Source organism: Phytophthora infestans, genomic scaffold, assembly GCF_000142945.1.
Source record: "Phytophthora infestans T30-4 supercont1.49 genomic scaffold, whole genome shotgun sequence".
Taxonomy (NCBI): Eukaryota; Oomycota; class Peronosporomycetes; order Peronosporales; family Peronosporaceae; genus Phytophthora; species Phytophthora infestans.
The window spans coordinates 243,611-262,445 of record NW_003303710.1 but is presented as its reverse complement, the minus strand read 5'-3'; the positions used below and the strand labels follow the sequence as shown (position 1 = coordinate 262,445).

Sequence of the window (18,835 nt, the reverse complement as noted above, 5' to 3'; positions counted from 1 at the left end):
AAAGCGGGGATAACCTCCAAAAACTGAATGCAGCGCATTGCAGTGAGCTTTATCTCCATCCACCATCCCGTACTGTACAACGAGATTTTTGCCTGAAATCCAACAATAGAGCCGACGAAGAGACATCAGGGCAGCTTCGTAGATGTACTGTGTCTCCGGAGAGACGACAACTAGTTCAACTAGGTGGAAACGCCGAGCGCGGTCGGATATCCCGACCAAAATGACCGGATAGCCCACGTGGTTGGTTTTATTCGTAGCGTCGACATGCACACCACGAAACTGTCGGGTGGAAGCATCATCCGAAGCATCAGAGCTTTAGTTGTAAGGCCGATTATAAACGGCTTCTCGTCTGAGCCGTTTCCAGCAACTAGTTTTATATCGTAGTCGTAATTCCACCCAAACGTAAAAGGCTGCGTCATTTGGTCAGATCTGTGGAAGGCGTGGTCCCTATCCAAGAACACTTCGCCGCGATGGCCTCGCCGGCCTCAACACATGCGTCGCAGCTGCATTCTAGCAGCCTGTAACGCACTTTGTGATCGGAGTCTGCGCATATACTGTCGGCTATTGTGTTGCTCTTGCTGGTGCCTTCAGGCCATCGAGCAGCGCGTCCGTGTCGGCCTCATTGACGTGTAGGGCAAGTTCTCGCCAAGGTATGCGCCTCGGCATTTTTCCTCGCGTCGATTTGGGAGCAATAGGCGCCGTCTCGCAATCCACAAATCTGAGCGTGTGACTAGTGCCGTGAGCGAGTGTTGGTTGACTAAAATGAAAGTGGTTTTGGTAGCATGCAGTGACTGCTGGTTGGCTAAAATGAGAGTGGTTTGCAGCATGCAGCGACTGCTCGCTGGTTTAAATTGATTTTGTGAGTGGCGCATGAGGCCGTCCCATAAACTAGGTTTGATTGGTTGAAATAGTTGACGGGATCCCCGTGGGTCGACAGAAACTAAGCCAATGATCAAATTCAACGATTTGTTGCGTGATGCCGCAGCACTTTGAGGTGCTGACCAGGGTTTGATGTGCTGCCCCATGTTATGTGTGCCGACACAGCACTGTTGGGTGGCGCTCACGCGCTCTCTCCACAAACGCGACATGAGCTTAGACCGGGCAGTGCTGATAGATGAAACTGTAATCTACTTTGAAAGCCCCCGCGACCGCACTACGGACGAGATCGGTCGACGCCATGTGGTGATCCGTTCTACGGGTTTGAGTCGATATGTACGAATCTCTGCAGATCTGGCTATGATTACCTCTAGGAAAACGTTTCCGCCTAGCTTCATTTGGAAGCATAACAATCGCGGGCCAATTAAACGTGTAGGAGGCTGTTACGTCTCTTTCCAGCAAAGGATCTGGGTCGACTGGAAGTTGCTGCTTCAATGATTGGAGTGGTATTTCCCACAAGTTACGCAAAGCACGGGCCAATGGGTCATGTAGGCCTCCATGACAGCCCGTATTGGGAAGCAAGTAAGGAGTGGGGTGAAAAGAAATAATGTAAAATGGCCCTGATTCTAGGCGGCCTGACGCCTCATTTTCAAGGTGGTGGCGTGGGTATCTTTTAGCCATTCAAAATCGTATGGCCCTGCTTATCGACGCGTGGAAGAGATCGGATCAAATCAGCCTTACACAAGGCGGTAATCCTCGCCCCTTATCCATTGAGACGGTTGTCTTGTGAGCGACGACAATACGGCGCCAAGTATCTGATAGCGTCGTGCAGCAGAGTGTGTCTAAGTGGAGCTTTTTAGTGTTTAACCTGAGCTTACCGAGCCACGGAGGACAGTACTACATTAGAACTAGATTGCACGGACGGCGGACCAGCCACGAAATAAACGGGGAGGTGGGCGCTTGGGGAGACCACGACTGAACACTGTGGAGCACGATGCCATAGTAGAACACGATAACACGGACAACGCAGATACACTGCGTAGCACAATACCATAGACAGCATTACGACACCGTGATTGCACGATAGCGTGATACCGCGGTCGATGACACTTCATCAGGAGATCACGATGCACGGGCGACGGAACCACACGACTGCATGGAGGCACCAAAGCACGGAATAGCACCCTTTGGTTAGAGTACCGGTGATGGGAGGCCAACGGCCACGAATGCCTATGTATCACGAAAGCGGTACAGCCCGCGTAAATGTTTGAGATAGGGAATAGTTAGGAGCCACGAAAGAGGTCGTACTAAAGTGGATGAGCTCAAAAGAGAGCGCATATCCACAAACAGCGTGGACCAGGGGTGAATAGAGAGCCACGAAACCAAGAAGAACACGGAAGAGCACAGGCCATTGAAGAACACGACATTCAACCTGTAGTACGGGGTAAAGAAACGTATCAAACCACGATATTGTACAAAGCCACATGAGATTACGGACAATTAAGTGGGTGACTACACGAAGCCACGACGTACTAGGTTCAACGACGCCGCGACACGAAGAAGCACTAAAGTTGCGGCCACCTCATCTCCAACAAACCATGCCATTCCGCCGCGTAGCGGCGGCGAACGGCTAGTCCTAAGCTATCAAAGCTAGCACGGTGTCTGTCCGTCTGTCACACAAAACGCTCAGATATTTTTTAGCTTTATCATTGGCTGTCGAGCGGAGCGAATGCGGCTCCAATTGGCTAAAACTGAATTATGTAGCTTACGTCAGTAAATTTATGTGGTTCACAGAGCACATATGGATGAATATGATAGTTTATCGGTACTTTAATTTTGTATGGGTATACACTGCCAATTACCTACCAGCAAATACCACCCGCCAATCACAGTTAATCTATATCATGGTTAACTAATCGGATGTAGTAGGTCTAGGTGAGTCATCCAAGCCACTCGATCGGACGTAACAAGTCCGATAAAACTCTAAAATATGTATATGTTCATTCAGTTGTCAAGTGGTAGACGTATCACTTTCATATTCATCTTTATCGGACCTTCGCGATGGGTTTGGAGGAATTGCAACCTGGCAACACATTGCGGGCTAAGGCAACTGCTGTCGCAGCATTTTCCAAGTTTTTAAAGGGTGAGGATGTTGAGGAGGAATACGTAAAGAAATGTATTGAGGAGAATGAGAGTGGCAAGAGCTTTGTGTGCGTCATGGATGAGTTTGGAATGTATTTTGCGTTTAGTAAAGGAAAGAAGGGTAAATTGCTTTCACGAAACACTGCAATGCAGTACTATCGTCAAGCAAAAATTTGGCTCCTAGAGCAATTTCCTCAGCACCGAGCTTCGCTAGAATCGCAGCTGCTTAAAATGGGAAAGGCCCTCGATAAATTTTGTCTGAAAATAAATGGTGGTGGCTTCGGAGCAAAGGCTCCACCATGTACGAAGGCTGGCTGAAACAAATGGTAGTGTACATATGTCAATGCATGTTCTAAGAGTGACTACCAAGACGTTGGTCTTCTGTGTCTGCTCTGGTACCTGTTCGAGCGAGCTTCGGACCTGTCGATGACCAAGAAGCGGAAAATTTTGATAGATGCCGCTCGTGTCTTCTTCCTTCGCTTGGTCCGTGTGAAGACGTCGGAAGAACAAGGCTTGTCTCTCTTTCCCGACGCCGACTTCGCAACGTGCCCCTTGCTCGCTGTTGCTCTCGCCCTCTAGCACCGTGTCCAGCCCTCATCGGGAACCTTCTCGACCAAGTGCAGCAAACGACGACCACACTATCACCTGACGTGCCGCTCGTGGAACTCCTAAACGCACCCCCGGCGACCTCTGGTCTTGCTACGCCTGCTCCTCCTCCTCCTCGTACTGCTGCGAATCCGCCAATCTACGCACATGTCAACCGTGTGCTTGATCGCGTCGTCCCAGCCGTCGGTGTGTCAGCTGTTCTCACGTCGCACTCCTTCCGTCGTGGTGGGGCCCAACATGCCAACGGCTGCGAGAAGATGACCGCGTGTTGGATCTTTGATCGCGAATTTTGGAACCTAAGCACCACAAACAAAGGGTTTAACTACATTTTCAATACAAGTAGAGAGGACCACACGATTGCCAAGGTATTCAGTGGATACAAACCAGAGGACGTTGTCCCTCACCAAGACCTGTCCAGCTTTGACGCAGACACGCTGGACGCGATCACCGAGTGCCAACGAGTCTTGTTCGCAGCTTGTTATCAACTAGAGACGGAGAGCTTCAACATCAACCGGAAGGTTCTGGACGTCCTAATCGCTTGCGGCGTTAGGCACTACCCCGCTGTAAAAGGTTTGAATCCCAACAGTTCAGCGGTGCAACGACTCGAAACCTGTGTTACGCAGGCTGGACGTACGCTACCGGGCCTCTTAGGCTGGGCGACGCATCTTGCAGGAGCGCAGCATTCCTGTAAATGCAACATAGAAGCATCCACCTCACCATCCATGTTAATCGAGGCAAGCGAAGAACAGAAGATCATCGACCACCAGGCCGCTGTCATTAAACACCTTATCGAAAATTCCAAGCGTCAGACGCCCGCATGGATATGCTTGAGGCTAAGCTGAACGGTGATCCGGTAGCTGAAACGCGAAAAAGAAGCATGCAAGATGAAGACGCCACAGATGTCAGCAAACCCAAGCAAAAATAGCGTAGTGAATCATCAACTTACCTTCATGCGACTTGGTTTACCTGGTACGCGCAAGAGCCACGCTGGTACGTCGAAGCACCGAAGCAGCAGCGCTCGAAGGCCAAGCAGCTAGTCGCGTACATGAAGCCGTTTCTCGACGACGGCTTCGTGGTCAGCCAAACGTCAGTGGGCTACCACGATCGAGTTCTGGAGCTGGGGAAGCGCGCCGAGAATGCCGTACTCGCGTACTTGAAAGGCAAACACAGCATCAACTCTCGCGGATCGAGCGCTGTCTTTAAGCACCTCCATCGGGTCCATTGCGCCGGCGCGCTAAATGCCACGATCCAGCGCCACCGTCCATCGCTCCAGACAGCTGCAATCCAATACCCGTCTCCTGGCTACACGCAGGACGATCTAGAGGAGGTTAGAAAGTAGGACAAACAAACTACATTCGAATGCATTCACCCTTCCTCGCTGCATTAATTCATGTCGACCTCAACACACGTATGCAGTCATCTTTCTTGCTGATCTGAGCTGTCAACGAAACTTGATCTTCGCCACAAGGCCTCTAACCCAAGCATAAGCAATAACGATGGCCCGATTTAAACAGGCATCCTCAAGGCCGAAGCGTTACTCTCTCCCAGTTGAGCCTCACCGTTGGAGGGGGGGGGGGGTCAGAGGCGATCTGAAGGCTTGGAATACCGTGCAGCCCGTACGGGAGATCAGCGTAGTTGCGTTAAAAAAAGTAAGACTGACCGCTAACGTGAGCTGTCGGCGACGGATGGACTGAAAGTGAGAGGCTGCAAACGATTGAATACCTGTATTCTAACGCAAATACAAAGTGGTATGTTTTTACTGGCAGATAATTAACCAATAAGCAATAGTGGCTCTGATAACTGGCTGTCGTCAATCTATATTTACTGGACAGATGCAAAATTATCCGGACGATCGTGGCGATTATGCCTCATTGATAAATTTGCTAGCTCATGAGCACGTGACTCTCATGTCACAAATGCATAGAAAAACAAAATAGTGATTTTCACAGCCCAGAGGGCGTTTCAGGCCATTTCATGCCGTCTATAAAACAGTCTGTTTGGCCACCCTTTGGCCTTTTGCGTCATTTCAGTCCTCCCCAAAGCCTCGCACATATCTGAGATAAAATGTGTACAATACATAGGTCCGATAAGGTCATCCGGTCCGATAAATTTTGGTATGGAAATTTGCACAAGACGAGTTAGCCGCACAGAAAACGACGAGTCATGCTGGGTGTCCGTCATGGAATACGACGAACTGTGTCAATCTGGCAGGGTCGTGGAAGACCCTGGGTTTGAAGAAGGCGTGTAAGGGACCCATGCATGCCGGAGCGCCTGCGCGGAATGAGGTGTCAGCGGACGGCTGGTGAGCAAGTTGAAGTGGATTCTGGACGTGAGGATCACCGCGCACGATCCCCACGCCAGTGAAGTGTCGGCCAGCTGCCAACGAAGAGTGATGGGTACCAATGAGTGAGGAGTGGGCGTCCATGACGCAGGGCGACCAATCAGAAACGAGCAGTCAGTAGGCGATGATGAAGCTGGGTGGGGGCGGGCAGCAGGAAGATCGTGCCGGCCGGGCGATCGGCTGGAGCCGCTCAGCTTGCAATCTGCGGGGTCAAGTACAAGTGGCTGACCTGCACTAGTGCGAGTGTCGGCGGACACGAACAACGAGAGCGAGAATGAGTAGGTGCTGGTAGCGGAAACGTTACCGATAGGCTGTGCGTGTGAGGACTAGCGGGCCAGTGCGACGGAGCGGGCGTGGAGTCTGGCAGGAGTAACCAGGGTCACGAGGACCTAGTGTTGCAACTGAGATAAGGCTTAGCGAGAGACTCGAGAAGCGTGAAGTCTGGCAGGAGTAGCCCCGGTTCAGCGGTTCCGGTGCGTGAAACTGAGAGAAGGCTTAGCGTGGGGCCCTGGGTCGCGGCGCACGAGAACGCGAAGGACGAGCACGTGTAGTTGGTGAGAAGTCTCTGTGAAAACGGAGCCACGGACTCTGCGTGAAGTTAGAGCACAGGAAAACGGACGGGCGGACGAGAAGACTTTGGAAACAGAGCAATCGAAGACGTGTATTAATAAATAGGTGCGAACGCAGAAGTGTACTTGCCGGCATGGTGAAACGGGCCCATAGGTGTTGATTATGTTTGCGTGACGAGTACCTTCGTCGGACCTGGACATACCCAGTCAGCAAGCACGCGAGCATACGACACGCTCAACAGGCGAGCGAGATAACTGCCCTGTTACAAAACGTTGTCACTTGGTCCATAAAGATAGATAGTCTTAGATGAACCCATATGTGTTACTGCTGTAAGCCATTGTTTTCTAAGAGCTGTTTGGACAGCACAATCCGACAATACTTAACTGGCGGACGTGTCGCCGACAGGGGCGTAGAATAAGATTTTAAATGGAACGGCAAGACAATAAGAAAAGACGAGAGCTGTTAATTATAGTTGGTTAAGTAGACCTCTTAAAGAAAAGTTAATAAACTTGGAGCCTAAATGACGTTTAACCATCATGTCATTATCATTAAACTATCAAATAAAAAGCACTACCGTCAACATCAACAACAGCAAGGCGTCTTACGACACATTATCCAAATGCTTTAATCACAACTGACACAGAATCGAGCGTCTAATGACTAATTCTGATTCAGCACAAAATGAACATAAAAATATTACAATTCGAGTATTTTCTAGCTTTCATTGAGTTTTGTGAGAGAAGTGATCAATCTTTAGTTACTTAAAAGCTCAAATAGGCAGTACAAGCGGGTAAGTAGTGCAAGCTGGGCAGGCCATTACTATCTTTTGTGTTGATGTGATGTCACGTTATACGCGAGTGTTGAGACTCGAATTGAGTGCTGTAAAGCAAATTTGAGAATGAATTGAATATAAATGGAGACCTTCGTCCAGCTGGGTTAATTATGAATGGCAGCTTGAAGTAGTAGAGTCTAGCTTCCATCTGAGAGATCGAAGTCAAATCCTGAAGTATGAATTGAACAGTGTTGCAGACGGAAAGCTGGAGATCAACGTGCTTCTTGCGGGTTGGTCTTCAATGTTGAGCTTCCTGTCGTGATAACCATGACACTCTACCCACTGAAAAGGGTTTACTTCGATCGCGACCGCGGTGGGGGTGAGCGAGGAGAAACGCTCAATAAGTCCGCGTACTTGACCTAGATTTGCTTCAGGTTCCCAAGAGTCCTTGTTATCACGCCTGTACCATCGAACCTTGAGCATCACAGTGTTTTTCCGCACACGACGATCGAGAATGGCTTGAACTTGAAGTCGGTCGTGTCCATCGCGAGTGATAGGTCTCGGAAAGTCATTGAGCCGTCGAGGGTTCGTATCGAATATATACGGCCGCAAGTAGGATATGTGAAATTCGTTATGAAGTCGAAGTCCTGGAGGCATGCCAATCTTGTAAGTATCGGGCGTCGTGGATGATAAAACAGGATAAGGACCGATAAATCGTGGGGACAATTTGGGACTACCAGTAGTACCGAGATGATGAAGGTCCAGATTGGACGTGTCCAGCAGCACTTGATCCCCTTCAGCAAGCCGATATGTTGGTCTATTGCGGTCGTGGAAATACTTCATTGTCGCCTGCAAATATTCGAGCATATCTTTACACTGTTGCAACACCGATTTCTGGTGCTCCACAAAAGATGCCGCGTGTGATCGTTGTCGCCGAGGGAGTGAAGTCGACAAGTCGACGACAGATCTTGGAACGTACCCGAGGTCTGCAACGAATGGCTCCATACCGATACTTGAGTGAACCCGGAAATTCTATGCGAACTCAGCGAGACTTGGCTTGTCGTTCCAGTCGTTGTGACGAGCATTCACGTAGGCGCGAAGATAATCTGCGACGAAATAGATTGTTTTTTTTCGTCTGGCCGTCGGTCTCTGGTCTGAAGGCGGAACTGAGCTGGAGTTGAGTCTGTTGAAAAGCCATGAGTTGAGACCAAAACTTTGAGGTGAATTTTGTGTCCCGATCAGACACAATACTCGATGGTAATCCGTGCAATTTCTGATAGTTGTCACGAAATAAACGAGCTGCCTCCTTTGCCGTACACGTTGTAGTAGTCGAAATAATGTGTGCACGCTTTGTTAAGCGGTCGACTACCACCATGATCGCATCACAGCCCGTTCAACGGTCCTGCGTTAGACCCGTAATGAAGTCCATTGAGATGTTAGTCCACCGATTCGATGGTATCTCGAGAGGATGTAGTAGGCCGGCCGGTTTGCGATGAGATGCCTTAATTCTCTGACACATTTCACACGAAGCAACATAGCGTCGAGTTGAGCGATTCATCCGTTGCTAGTAAAACGTGGTTTGCACTGCCAACAGAGGTTTCAAATACCCTGAATGACCACTGGTAGCAGTGTCGTGATATTCATAAAAGGTCGCGTTGCGCAGGTCGGTGTCGTCTTGTACACAAATCCGGCGCGGGTCATCCACAGAAGGTTGATAATACAGGATATTGTCCTCCACGAAGAAGTGGTCAATGTTTGCACGTAGAGAACGAGCCAATTCCACAGGAGATGGTACATCGGATCCACCAGAGCTCTCCTTGAAAAACTTGTAAAGAAGTTTGAAGCCAGAATTACGAGAATACAGTCGAATACACTGCTCCACAATTGTCGGACGAGAAGCCATGTAATGGACAAAGGCCTCATCAGCATTGGAATCGTCGTTTTGACCTGTCAGCTGTTGTAAGAGGCTCGCTAGTGATACATGTTAAGGAGAGTGAAAGGCAGGATTTCGTGACACTGCATCTGCCACGATGTTGGACACTCCAGAAATCCAACGGAAAAGCGGCTTGTATGAGCCCAGCTCGTTCAGCCATCTCGCTAGTCGCTGTGAGTAGGTCTTTTGTTCCAGAATGCTTTGTAGAGTTCGGTGGTCAGTATTCACGTAAAATGGTTTGTCGATCAGATAACCTCGCCATGTTCGCATGGCGTGCAGTGCAGCCAAGAGCTCCTTCTCACGGGTTGGATACATTTTTTTCTGCTAGTCAGAAGCGTCCATCCGTACGTGAAATGGTCGTTGAACGGTCGGGGTGAGCGAGCAGTGGCGGCTGTGAAAGAAGTTTTTTCAGCTCTTTAAAGGATACAATCGGTTGATTAGTGAGAGAAATACGCTCATTTTTGCCAAGGCCTCGACCTGCTTCCATCAGTGGCGCTGCTAATTCTGCGAAATTCGCACAGTACTTCAGAACGTAGACGCAAGTTCCAATGAATGATTGCAGCTGCCGTTTAGTACGAGGCTGTGGCCATTGTTGAATGATCCTAACCTTGTCCGGGTCCATGCGTACTCCGTCACGACCGAAATAATCACCAAGACAGGGAATCTCACTGGCTCAAAATGTGCATTTTGTCAGCTTGACGTAAAGTTGTTGCTCCTCGCATCGCTTCAGGACTTTTTCGAGGGCATCTAAATGCTCGTCCAGCGACTGGCACTTGGTGTACACTAACAGATAATCGAAGTACGCTCGACAAAAAGCGCTCTAATCGCTAAAAATACGTTGAATCATGCGGCTACAAGCCGAAGGACTGCATGCGAGACCCATAGGGGTGACCAAATACTCGACCTGGCCATCGGGCGTCGAGAATGCTGTGTATTGTATATCCCTCTCGCGAAGTCGAACCTGAAAAAAAACCACAACAGATCCATTGCTGAGAAATAGTATCCACCTGCCCTTGCATCATAGATGTCCTCCTTACGAGGTACTGGAGTTGATGGTATAAGAAGTTTGGAATTTATTCCACGGAAATCGTGGACAATGCGCCAGCCGACGGCCTTCTTGACGCAGAACGTTGGAGCGCAATATGGCGACTTTGATGGTCGTATGTTGTCTGCGGACAACATTTCCTCTGTCCAGGCGCGAATGGCAGTCTTCATCTCATCACTCAATCGAAACTGCTTCCGAACCACAGGTACTTTGTCATCTAATTCAACTTCTGCTTCAACATCAAGAGTCCGCTGTGGAGCGACATTGGGTAGCTCCACACGAAATACTGTGTCCTTGTACTTTCTTAAGACTGCTTCTTCAGGGCGTCCACATAATTGGTCCCATCCTTGCTGTAGCTGCCTAGAAGCCTTATCGGACTGATCGTCTGTAATGCGAATTGCAAAGCAGAACGATGATTATTCACGCTGCATTCGCCGGAATTGGCGAGGTGAGATCACCTTAGTGTTACCCAATTCAGAGATGAAGTCGTGCTTGACGTAGAAGTGTATTTTTCATCCTGATCCTCGATGTGTAGCAATAAAAACACCAGCTTGAACTCGAGACAGGGATGCAATGTTAGACCAGCGTTGGCTCCACGGGAACGTACAGTTCTAGTGGACCAATCGATGTCGGGACTCACTTTTTCAAGCCAAGGGAATCCGAGATGTACATTCTTACCTTCAGGAATGTCCATAACGAAAACTTCGGAGTCGTAAGCCGGAAAGCCACACATCGAAGTAGTAATTCGAGTAGTCCGTCGGGGAATACTCACACGCTGTCCGCTGCCCAGTTTCACATTCAGAGGTTTCGAAGAGGCTTTGATCAGTAAGCCGAAGATTGAGGCGACCTTGGCGTCGATCGCATTGAATGAAGCGCCACTATCAATGAAAACCGCTACAGCAGCGTCAGCAATTCGACCTCTTTGAGATAAATAGCCGTAAACTTTCTCTTTAGCCGATAGAACAGCGTCATCCGCATGGTACTGAAGCTGCTTCGGGAGGGGGCTATCAGAACGTGGACGGCTACCACGGACTGACTGTTCTGGCCCAGCGGGATGCCAACCCACCGAGCCTAAGCGTTTTTTGAAGTCGACACCTTGGCATCCGCCTTCTTCTTGAAGCAGACAGCCTCGGTATGACCTGGGTTTTTGTAATACGCACAGGTAGACCTGTCACCATTCCTTCCAGTAGTACCAGGGGACTAATGGGGATTGGACGACACTACAGGGTTCTTCTTTTGAGGTACTGGTTTGCCCTGGAGTTTATCACCGCGCTGATCCTTTTGAACACTTGGTCCAGGGATAGTCGCACGAGAATCTTCGAAGCGTTGAGCTAGCTCAATGACTTCTTTTAGTGTCGACGGCACATGTTGTGACACAAAAGCGCTGGTGTCGGAGCGAAGGTTCTGTTGATAGTACCAATGTTTGACCACTTCGGGCAGCTCGCAGTCGAGTTGAGACAGCAAATGCAGGAATTTTGTCGAGTAGGCCTGTTGGGACCCACTCCATCGAAGATTATGCAACCTCGACAGCACCTTATGCTGGAAGTCATCCTCTCGGAACCGCTCACAAATTTGTTGCTTGAATATGGTCCATGTAGCTGGCTGGTCACCGAGAGAAATCTTGAAGTCTCGGTACCAAGTCTGAGCAGCAGGGCCCAAATTACCAAAAATAGTATCGACGAAGTCGGACGACTCAGCCTGCATCTCCTCGCTATAGTTAGAGTAATACTGCTCAGTACAGAACAGCCATAACTCCAAGTGGTCGTTAGACTGTCCGTTTAATTGCGGCGGGGTTCCCTTCTTCTTTTGAGGCTTCTGTGCAGAGCTACATAAGCCTGGAGCATCTGCTGCTGCAAAAGCACCTGCTGCTGGAGCATTTGAGACATCTGCTCTTGGTTTTGGTGTTCATGAACTCGAACATCTGCCTCATCATGGCCATTGCATCCACCGCTGGTTGCTGGACCGGGTGCGGAGCAGCAGCACCTGGGTCGGCATCCTCCGGATCTTGATCACGGCTCCGAGTCTGGCGATCTGTGTCTGCCGCAGTGTCCTCTTCACGGGTACGCCGTTGTTGTCGGGGCCGTGGGTTGGGACTTGGATTCCGAGTCATCGTGGTAAGTACTGTCGATATGAAGGCGAGATGCCTTGTGTAGAATTGACGCACCGGAAACGCGTCTTACGCTTGAATAGTTTTAAAACTGTCACGTCATACGCGAGTGTTGAGACTCGAATTGAGTGCTAGAAAGCAAATTTGAGAATGAATTGAATATAAGTGGAGACCTTCGTCCAGCTGGGTTAATTATGAATGGCAGCTTGAAGTAGTAGAGTCTAGCTTCCATCTGAGAGATCGAAGTCAAATCCTAAAGTATGAATTGAAAAGTGTTGCAGACGGAAAGCTGGAGATCAACGTGCTTCTTGCGGGTTGGTCTTCAATGTTGAGCTTCCTGTCGTGATAACCATGACATGTGAGCTAAGCTTCATAGCGGCTCGGAAATGGCCCGTGATACCGAGCACGACGCTAAACTAAACATATTGTGTAGCGTTTGTATTAATGTTATTTAAAGTGCAGGTGGAGGATGAAGCTACAGTGATGGCCAACAATAATAAAGAGATTGTATCAAGAATCATCATTAGAATAATTTTTTTTAACCCTTCAGGAAACCATGGTGACTGACTGACCCAGGCTTATGAATTAAAAATATATATTTAGGCTCATAGGGGTTCAGCGCTTTTTTTTTAATATTTATCCTGCCGAAGCGTAGAAGGCCAAAACAAGTAAAACTAATCCTAAACTACCGCCACGTAGAGGCGGCACTCGGCTAGTCAAAATAAATTTTTTAGTACTGCCGTGCCATTAACAGCAGGTGACATGAGCAACATAAGATAGCTTGATTTCACTAAACGTGGATGTTCCAGCCACCCCAACAGGCATCGCTCGGTACGCGAGACCAGCGCAATTGAAAGCATGTACAACCAAAATACTAACTACAGGGCACCACTCTATCGTTTTACCTGACAAGCACAGCGATGCAACTCCGGTTAGCTCGTAGAAGTAGTGTTTCAACAAAATAAAGAAACCGGTAGCTCGAACCCGAGTTCTGGTTAAAACAGTAGAGTTTCGGCTTCGAGTTCACCACTCGGGGGGGGGGGGCGAGCCGGAAACTGTGCGTTGCACACTACCGGCGGCCCCTTTCCGCCAACAAATTGACGGACTTCTTGTAAAATAAAAAAGCCCATGTGCAGCTGTAGGTATGAAGTACCGTTCTCGATCAGCACAAAAAGCGCGCCAAAGATTAATAAACTGCAAATTTGGCGCCAAAACCCGTCTCCCACTTTCACTTTCGCCCAATCACCACTTCCCAAATCGCCCATCAGTCTTCTCCAACCGAAAACTCTGACATGAGCCGTCATCGGGCGTGCGGCGGGTCTTCCTCGCGCTACGCGAACTCCGGCGCCTTCTCCATCCCCGACTCCGACTTTCAGCGTAGCGACACGATGCTCAAGAGGCGTCGACAGCTTTCTCCTCCGCGCGCAGTCGCCTCCGCATCGCGCCGCTCTGCAATGTCAGACGGTACAATCACCATGCGCGCTAGGTCCAAGTCCAAGTCGCGTGCTCGAGCCATGGCTCGCAAAACGCCAGGCCAAGAGTTTATCGCGCTGGGCAGTAACCGCGCGGCCAGCGCTACCACACTCAACTCCAATAAGGCCAGGTACTATAACCGACCTGAGCCCTGCCAGGCTGCTCCTCCACCCCCGTCGACAACTGCAGCCAGAGCGAGATCGCGCTCGCCTGGCGCCCGCAAGGGCCTGTGGGGCAATGATTCGCAGCCGGTGAGTAGTGGCCGTCGCAACTTGTCGCCAATCTCGACCCGTACGCGCTCCAAGTCTGTCACAAGGGAGAAACACGACACGGAGGCGGCCATTCGTCGGAGTCAAAGAGAACGCTCCAAATCGGCAGCCAGACGCACTGGTGGGGCACCCAGAAGCTCCCGCAAGGAGTCGACGACGTTATATAGAGCCAGTAGAACTCAAAGCGGGAAAAAGCGGGAGCGGTCCAAGTCCAGAACGCGCGAGCGTGGACGGGAACGGGAGCGATCTCCGAGTCGTGCTCAACGCTCTCAACGCTCTAGAACTGTTGACACAAACGACGAAGAAGAGAAACCGGGCACAAAGTCCTCACGTAGTGGCCGACGTAGCGGTAGTAGCCTCCAGGAGATTGAGGACGCCATTGCAGACACTGAACAGGAGTTAGAACCGAAGAAAAAGGATCTGGAAGATCTAAAGGAGCAGCTGAAGAAGCTCCAGAAGCGTGTTGAGAGTAAGTCGATCGAGGTGTACGACCTTCAGGTCGAGCTGGATGCGCTGAAAATGCGTCGAGAGCGTCGACTGCCATCGCGTCGCAGTGGAAGCAGCCGCGAGGATAAAACGTCGAGACGATCTAGGAATACGAGCAAGAGCAATCGACGTGATACTCGACGATCAAGTAGCCATCCGCGAGCGTCCAAGCGTCCTTGTATCGTGGATGAAGACGATGAAGGCAGTGATGACGATGACTGTGCCATTATCGATTCGAGTGAAGCGAAACAAGAACTAGAAAACAGTGCCGCGTCAGTCAAGAGCACAGTCGTGCCTGTTGAGGACTCAATGCCAGATCTTTTCTGGGGCCGCTCAAATGTACCGAAGCTGCTGGCGAATCACCGTTTCCGCGCCATCCCAGACGGTAGCAGTCGTAAGGGCCGCCACTTAGCCTTTAACCCGATTCAGCCCCAAATCTTCGCCACAAGCCCTGATGAAGGGGGCCTAATCTTGTGGAGCTACCAACGTCAGGACCAAGACATCGCCAAGGTGGTAGCTCTCACGCCACCATCATTCCGCCGTGATAATCCTTGTGCTGAAGCTATCTCGTGGAGCCCAGACGGAAACCGCATGGCTATGGCTTTCCGTGACCCTTTGCAAGAGAAAGGAGAGTTCTGCATTGTGCAACTCCACCAGCTCAAACTGGAAGATAGTGACATGCCGCAGCCCATTCCGCGTGATCGAATCACCTCAAAGCGCACCGTTCTGCACTCACGAGGTATATCTGCGATCGACTGGCTGCCAACCGGGTTTGGAGCGGAAACTACAAGTCATCAATTGGTCACGACTGGCAACTCTGACCACGCCGTTGTGCTCTGGGAAGAGCACGAAGACAGCCAGCGTGGTGGATTGGATTTGAAGTTTACTGTGCTGCACCGAGACCACCGCAGTGAAGTTAAATCGCTCTGTGTTCACTCTCAACGTGACTCTCTGTACACTGGCGGACTTGACGGATTGCTGATTCGTTATGACCTGAAAAAGGGATGCAGCGACATCGTCATGGAGCGTCGCAAACCGAGTATCTCCAAGATCAACGCCGTACTGGAACATCCACACAATCCGAACCTTTTAATGGTCAGCTCTGTGGAGCAGAGTAGACACAATTTGCTGATGCACGACCTGCGTCAGCGCTATGACCGCAACGGGATGTCGCTGACTTGGGAAGGGAGCTCCATGAGTCAGTACGTCGTGCCGCGGTGGTCGCCTGCAGGCTATCACGTCTCGTGCGGCAGCAAGACCGGTGTGGTGAACATCTGGGACGTGCGCATGCGTGGGAAAAATTACCCTGCGGTGTTGCCCCAGCAATCTCTTCGCGTGCATCGTAAGTGCTTATTTTACATGATTATCAGCCACGTGCAAGTTATTTTTTTTAACCTGTCGTCTCTTGTCTATGTACTCACTCATGTAGACAAAACGGTACTGCATGCAACTTGGCACCCGCGATATGACGCCATGTTCAGCGTCTCCCACGATCGAACGCTTGGTCTGCTCACGTTTCGATAAGCGTGTGTGAGTACAAGTTATGGAAGTGCTCTTGTTGCAATATACTAGTAGCTTAGGTTTGTTGAGCGGTTTCCCCCAAAATAGGTTCTAGGTTTGCTATTGACGCAGCTGAAGCATATTTAGCAAATACTACTAGTAGTATAAAGCACATGCAGTTTGTCCACAACGTTTTTTTTGGCAGTCCTTCTCGCACAGACAGCAAGATGTAGAGCTGAAAAAACTGCTTTTCATTCGAACACTATTTCGGGACACTGGAAGAATTTCCACTTCACTTGGTGTTTGTATGTATTTTCCATTTATCTGACGATTTGTAAGCGATGTAAATTGGTTTTTTTCTAATTAACCTAGTCCACATATCGGGGCAAAGAGCACCAATTTCATGTGTTTGTGGCTATTTTCAAGTTTTGGTCGTTTCAAACAGAGTGTCTTTGAGCCATCCAAACACGGATGAATATCGTTTAGATGCCGACAGCCCCGATGTGCCTAAATCGACTGTTTTAATGTCATAAATTTGGGTTTAATTTAGACCATTCGCTACAAAATGCTGAGTTCCCAGTAAGCCGTGCAAATATTCCTACAAAAACCCGAGCACCTAGCATCATACTTACCATGCTTAAAAAAGATTATTCTACATGTAGTGATCTTGACACAGTCTCTTTATTATTGTTGGCTATCACTGTCAGAATCATCTGCACTTCAAATAGCATGTCTACAAACGCCACACAATATATTTAGCTTTGCGTCGTGCTCGATATCACGGAGCCGCTATGAACTTAGCTCACATCAGCGCAAACGATAGTAACGGCCTGTCCAGCTTGCACTACTTACCTGCTTGTATTTAATACTGCCTATTTCAGCTTGTAAGTAACTAAAGTCTGTTCACTTCTCATATCAAACTCAATGAAAGCTAAAAAATATTCAAATTGTACTATTTTAATGTATGTCGCGTTCATTTTGTGCTGATTCAGAATTAGCACTCGAATCTGTGCCAGTTATGATTGAAGCATTTGGATATTGTGCTGCAAGGCGCCTTGCTGCTGTTGTTGACGGGTTTTCTATTTGATAATTTAACGATGATTCCAGGATTATTGGACGTCATTTAGGCTTCAAGTTCATTAACGTTTCTTTATGGGGTCTACTTAACCAACTATAATTTTACCTCTCGTGTTGTGTTGCTGTCTTACCGCTCCAATTAAATCGTATCCTACGCGCTTGTCGGCGACACGTCCGCCCGTAAAGTAGTATCGGATTTTGCTGTCTAAACAACTCTTAGAAAACAATGGTTTACAGCAGTAACACATATGAGTTCATTTTGTTAAATATAAGACGATCTATCATTATGGATCAAGTGACACCGTTTATTAGCACAGCGTTGCTCTTACGGCCAGCTTCTGTTGTACATGTACTTCTATTTGACAGCTCAATCGGTTACCTCACATTCAGAAATGTTCTTTATATTTCTGCAACAAAACAGTTGTAGTTATTCTTTTAGTCATTGTTTCTTGCAGAAACTACAAAGAGCATAATATTATGTGTATTAATAGTATGGCCTCGAAAACAAGCATTCCTACGTGTACGCTAAGCACCTTGCAGCATAGGAAGCGTCTTTAGGGGCTATTTCATTTAAGAATAAGGAGCACTCAAATATTAATAGCAACATCCATATTAGAATAGTACAAATTAAAACTTCGTTGTATTTAAACGATGCCGCTATCGGATAATGGATAGCCTGATGCAAATCTCCATACCGTCAAAATTCCAACCGTCCGACCGGGGTTCCAAGCGGTACCGGTATAAACGTCTGGAATAAAATCGAACTTAGCCGTGATTCAAAATAAAAAATCGCTGCTCTCTCAGGCCACACAGGTATTCTCCAAACACAATCGCCACCACGACGGCACAGAAGATGGCGCGCGGAACGCCAGCTGTACTGCGGCGACAAGCCATCCTTCGACCCCCCGAGCGCACCGCACGGCTGACCAAGACACGCCGCCTGCCGCTCCCACTCTTGCCGCTTCCCAAGTCCGCTGCTGTGATGTAAAATGACCCGGTAGGGCGGGCGGTATGCTGCCGGAGGTGTATAATCACAGAGCGGTGGTACTTGCGGTTTCCCTCGGGCTCTATACTACTCGTAGATATGGTAAGTGTGTTCTAGATCATTACTTGAGCCGGTATGTGTCATCTAACTTGTTCCTGTAGCTATGCTGTAATATATTGTGAATGTTTTAGTGCGCGAAATGAATTCAAGTGTATCGGATATTTACTATCGGTGCTGTGTAGTCCGTGGTTGTGGGTGATATTCTTTGTTTTTATTCGACAGACTAACAGCCAAGGCGCTTCAAGCAAATAAATTCTGGTAAGGCAGCAGTTGGCGTAGGGTCAACCACGTCACCGCGCTCAACACGGTCATAGAACTGGGCTAGATGCGCGTCAAGCTTCCCGGCCTTATGAAGCTTACGAAAAGCTTTCAGCGCCGTACCGGATGCAGCTGCTGAGGACCCATTTTCTTTCAAGAATGCTAGCGCATTTTCTTGCGCCTTCTCACCCAGGGCCAGCACCTCGCTCTTGAACGCTGGAGACGCTGCATCTAGTGCGAATCCAGTCGGTAAGAAAAGCATCATGTACCCTGCGGTGTGTCTAAACTCGTACAGCGTTGCCTTTTTTACAGATCGCGCGGCATATACACGAGGC

The 18,835-nt window shown here is 49.1% G+C and overlaps 1 protein-coding gene across 1 annotated transcript; it reads left to right on the top strand.

Moving 5' to 3' along the window:
- Positions 1 to 13,684: 13,684 nt before the first annotated feature.
- Positions 13,685 to 16,204, top strand: PITG_16770 (uncharacterized protein; the record flags this gene model as incomplete). Its single annotated transcript, XM_002897058.1, has 4 exons — positions 13,685 to 13,995; positions 14,122 to 14,337; positions 14,482 to 15,962; positions 16,050 to 16,204. The coding sequence occupies 4 exons, from the start codon at positions 13,685 to 13,687 to the stop codon at positions 16,142 to 16,144; spliced, it is 2,103 nt and encodes a 700-aa protein (XP_002897104.1).
- Positions 16,205 to 18,835: the final 2,631 nt, after the last annotated feature.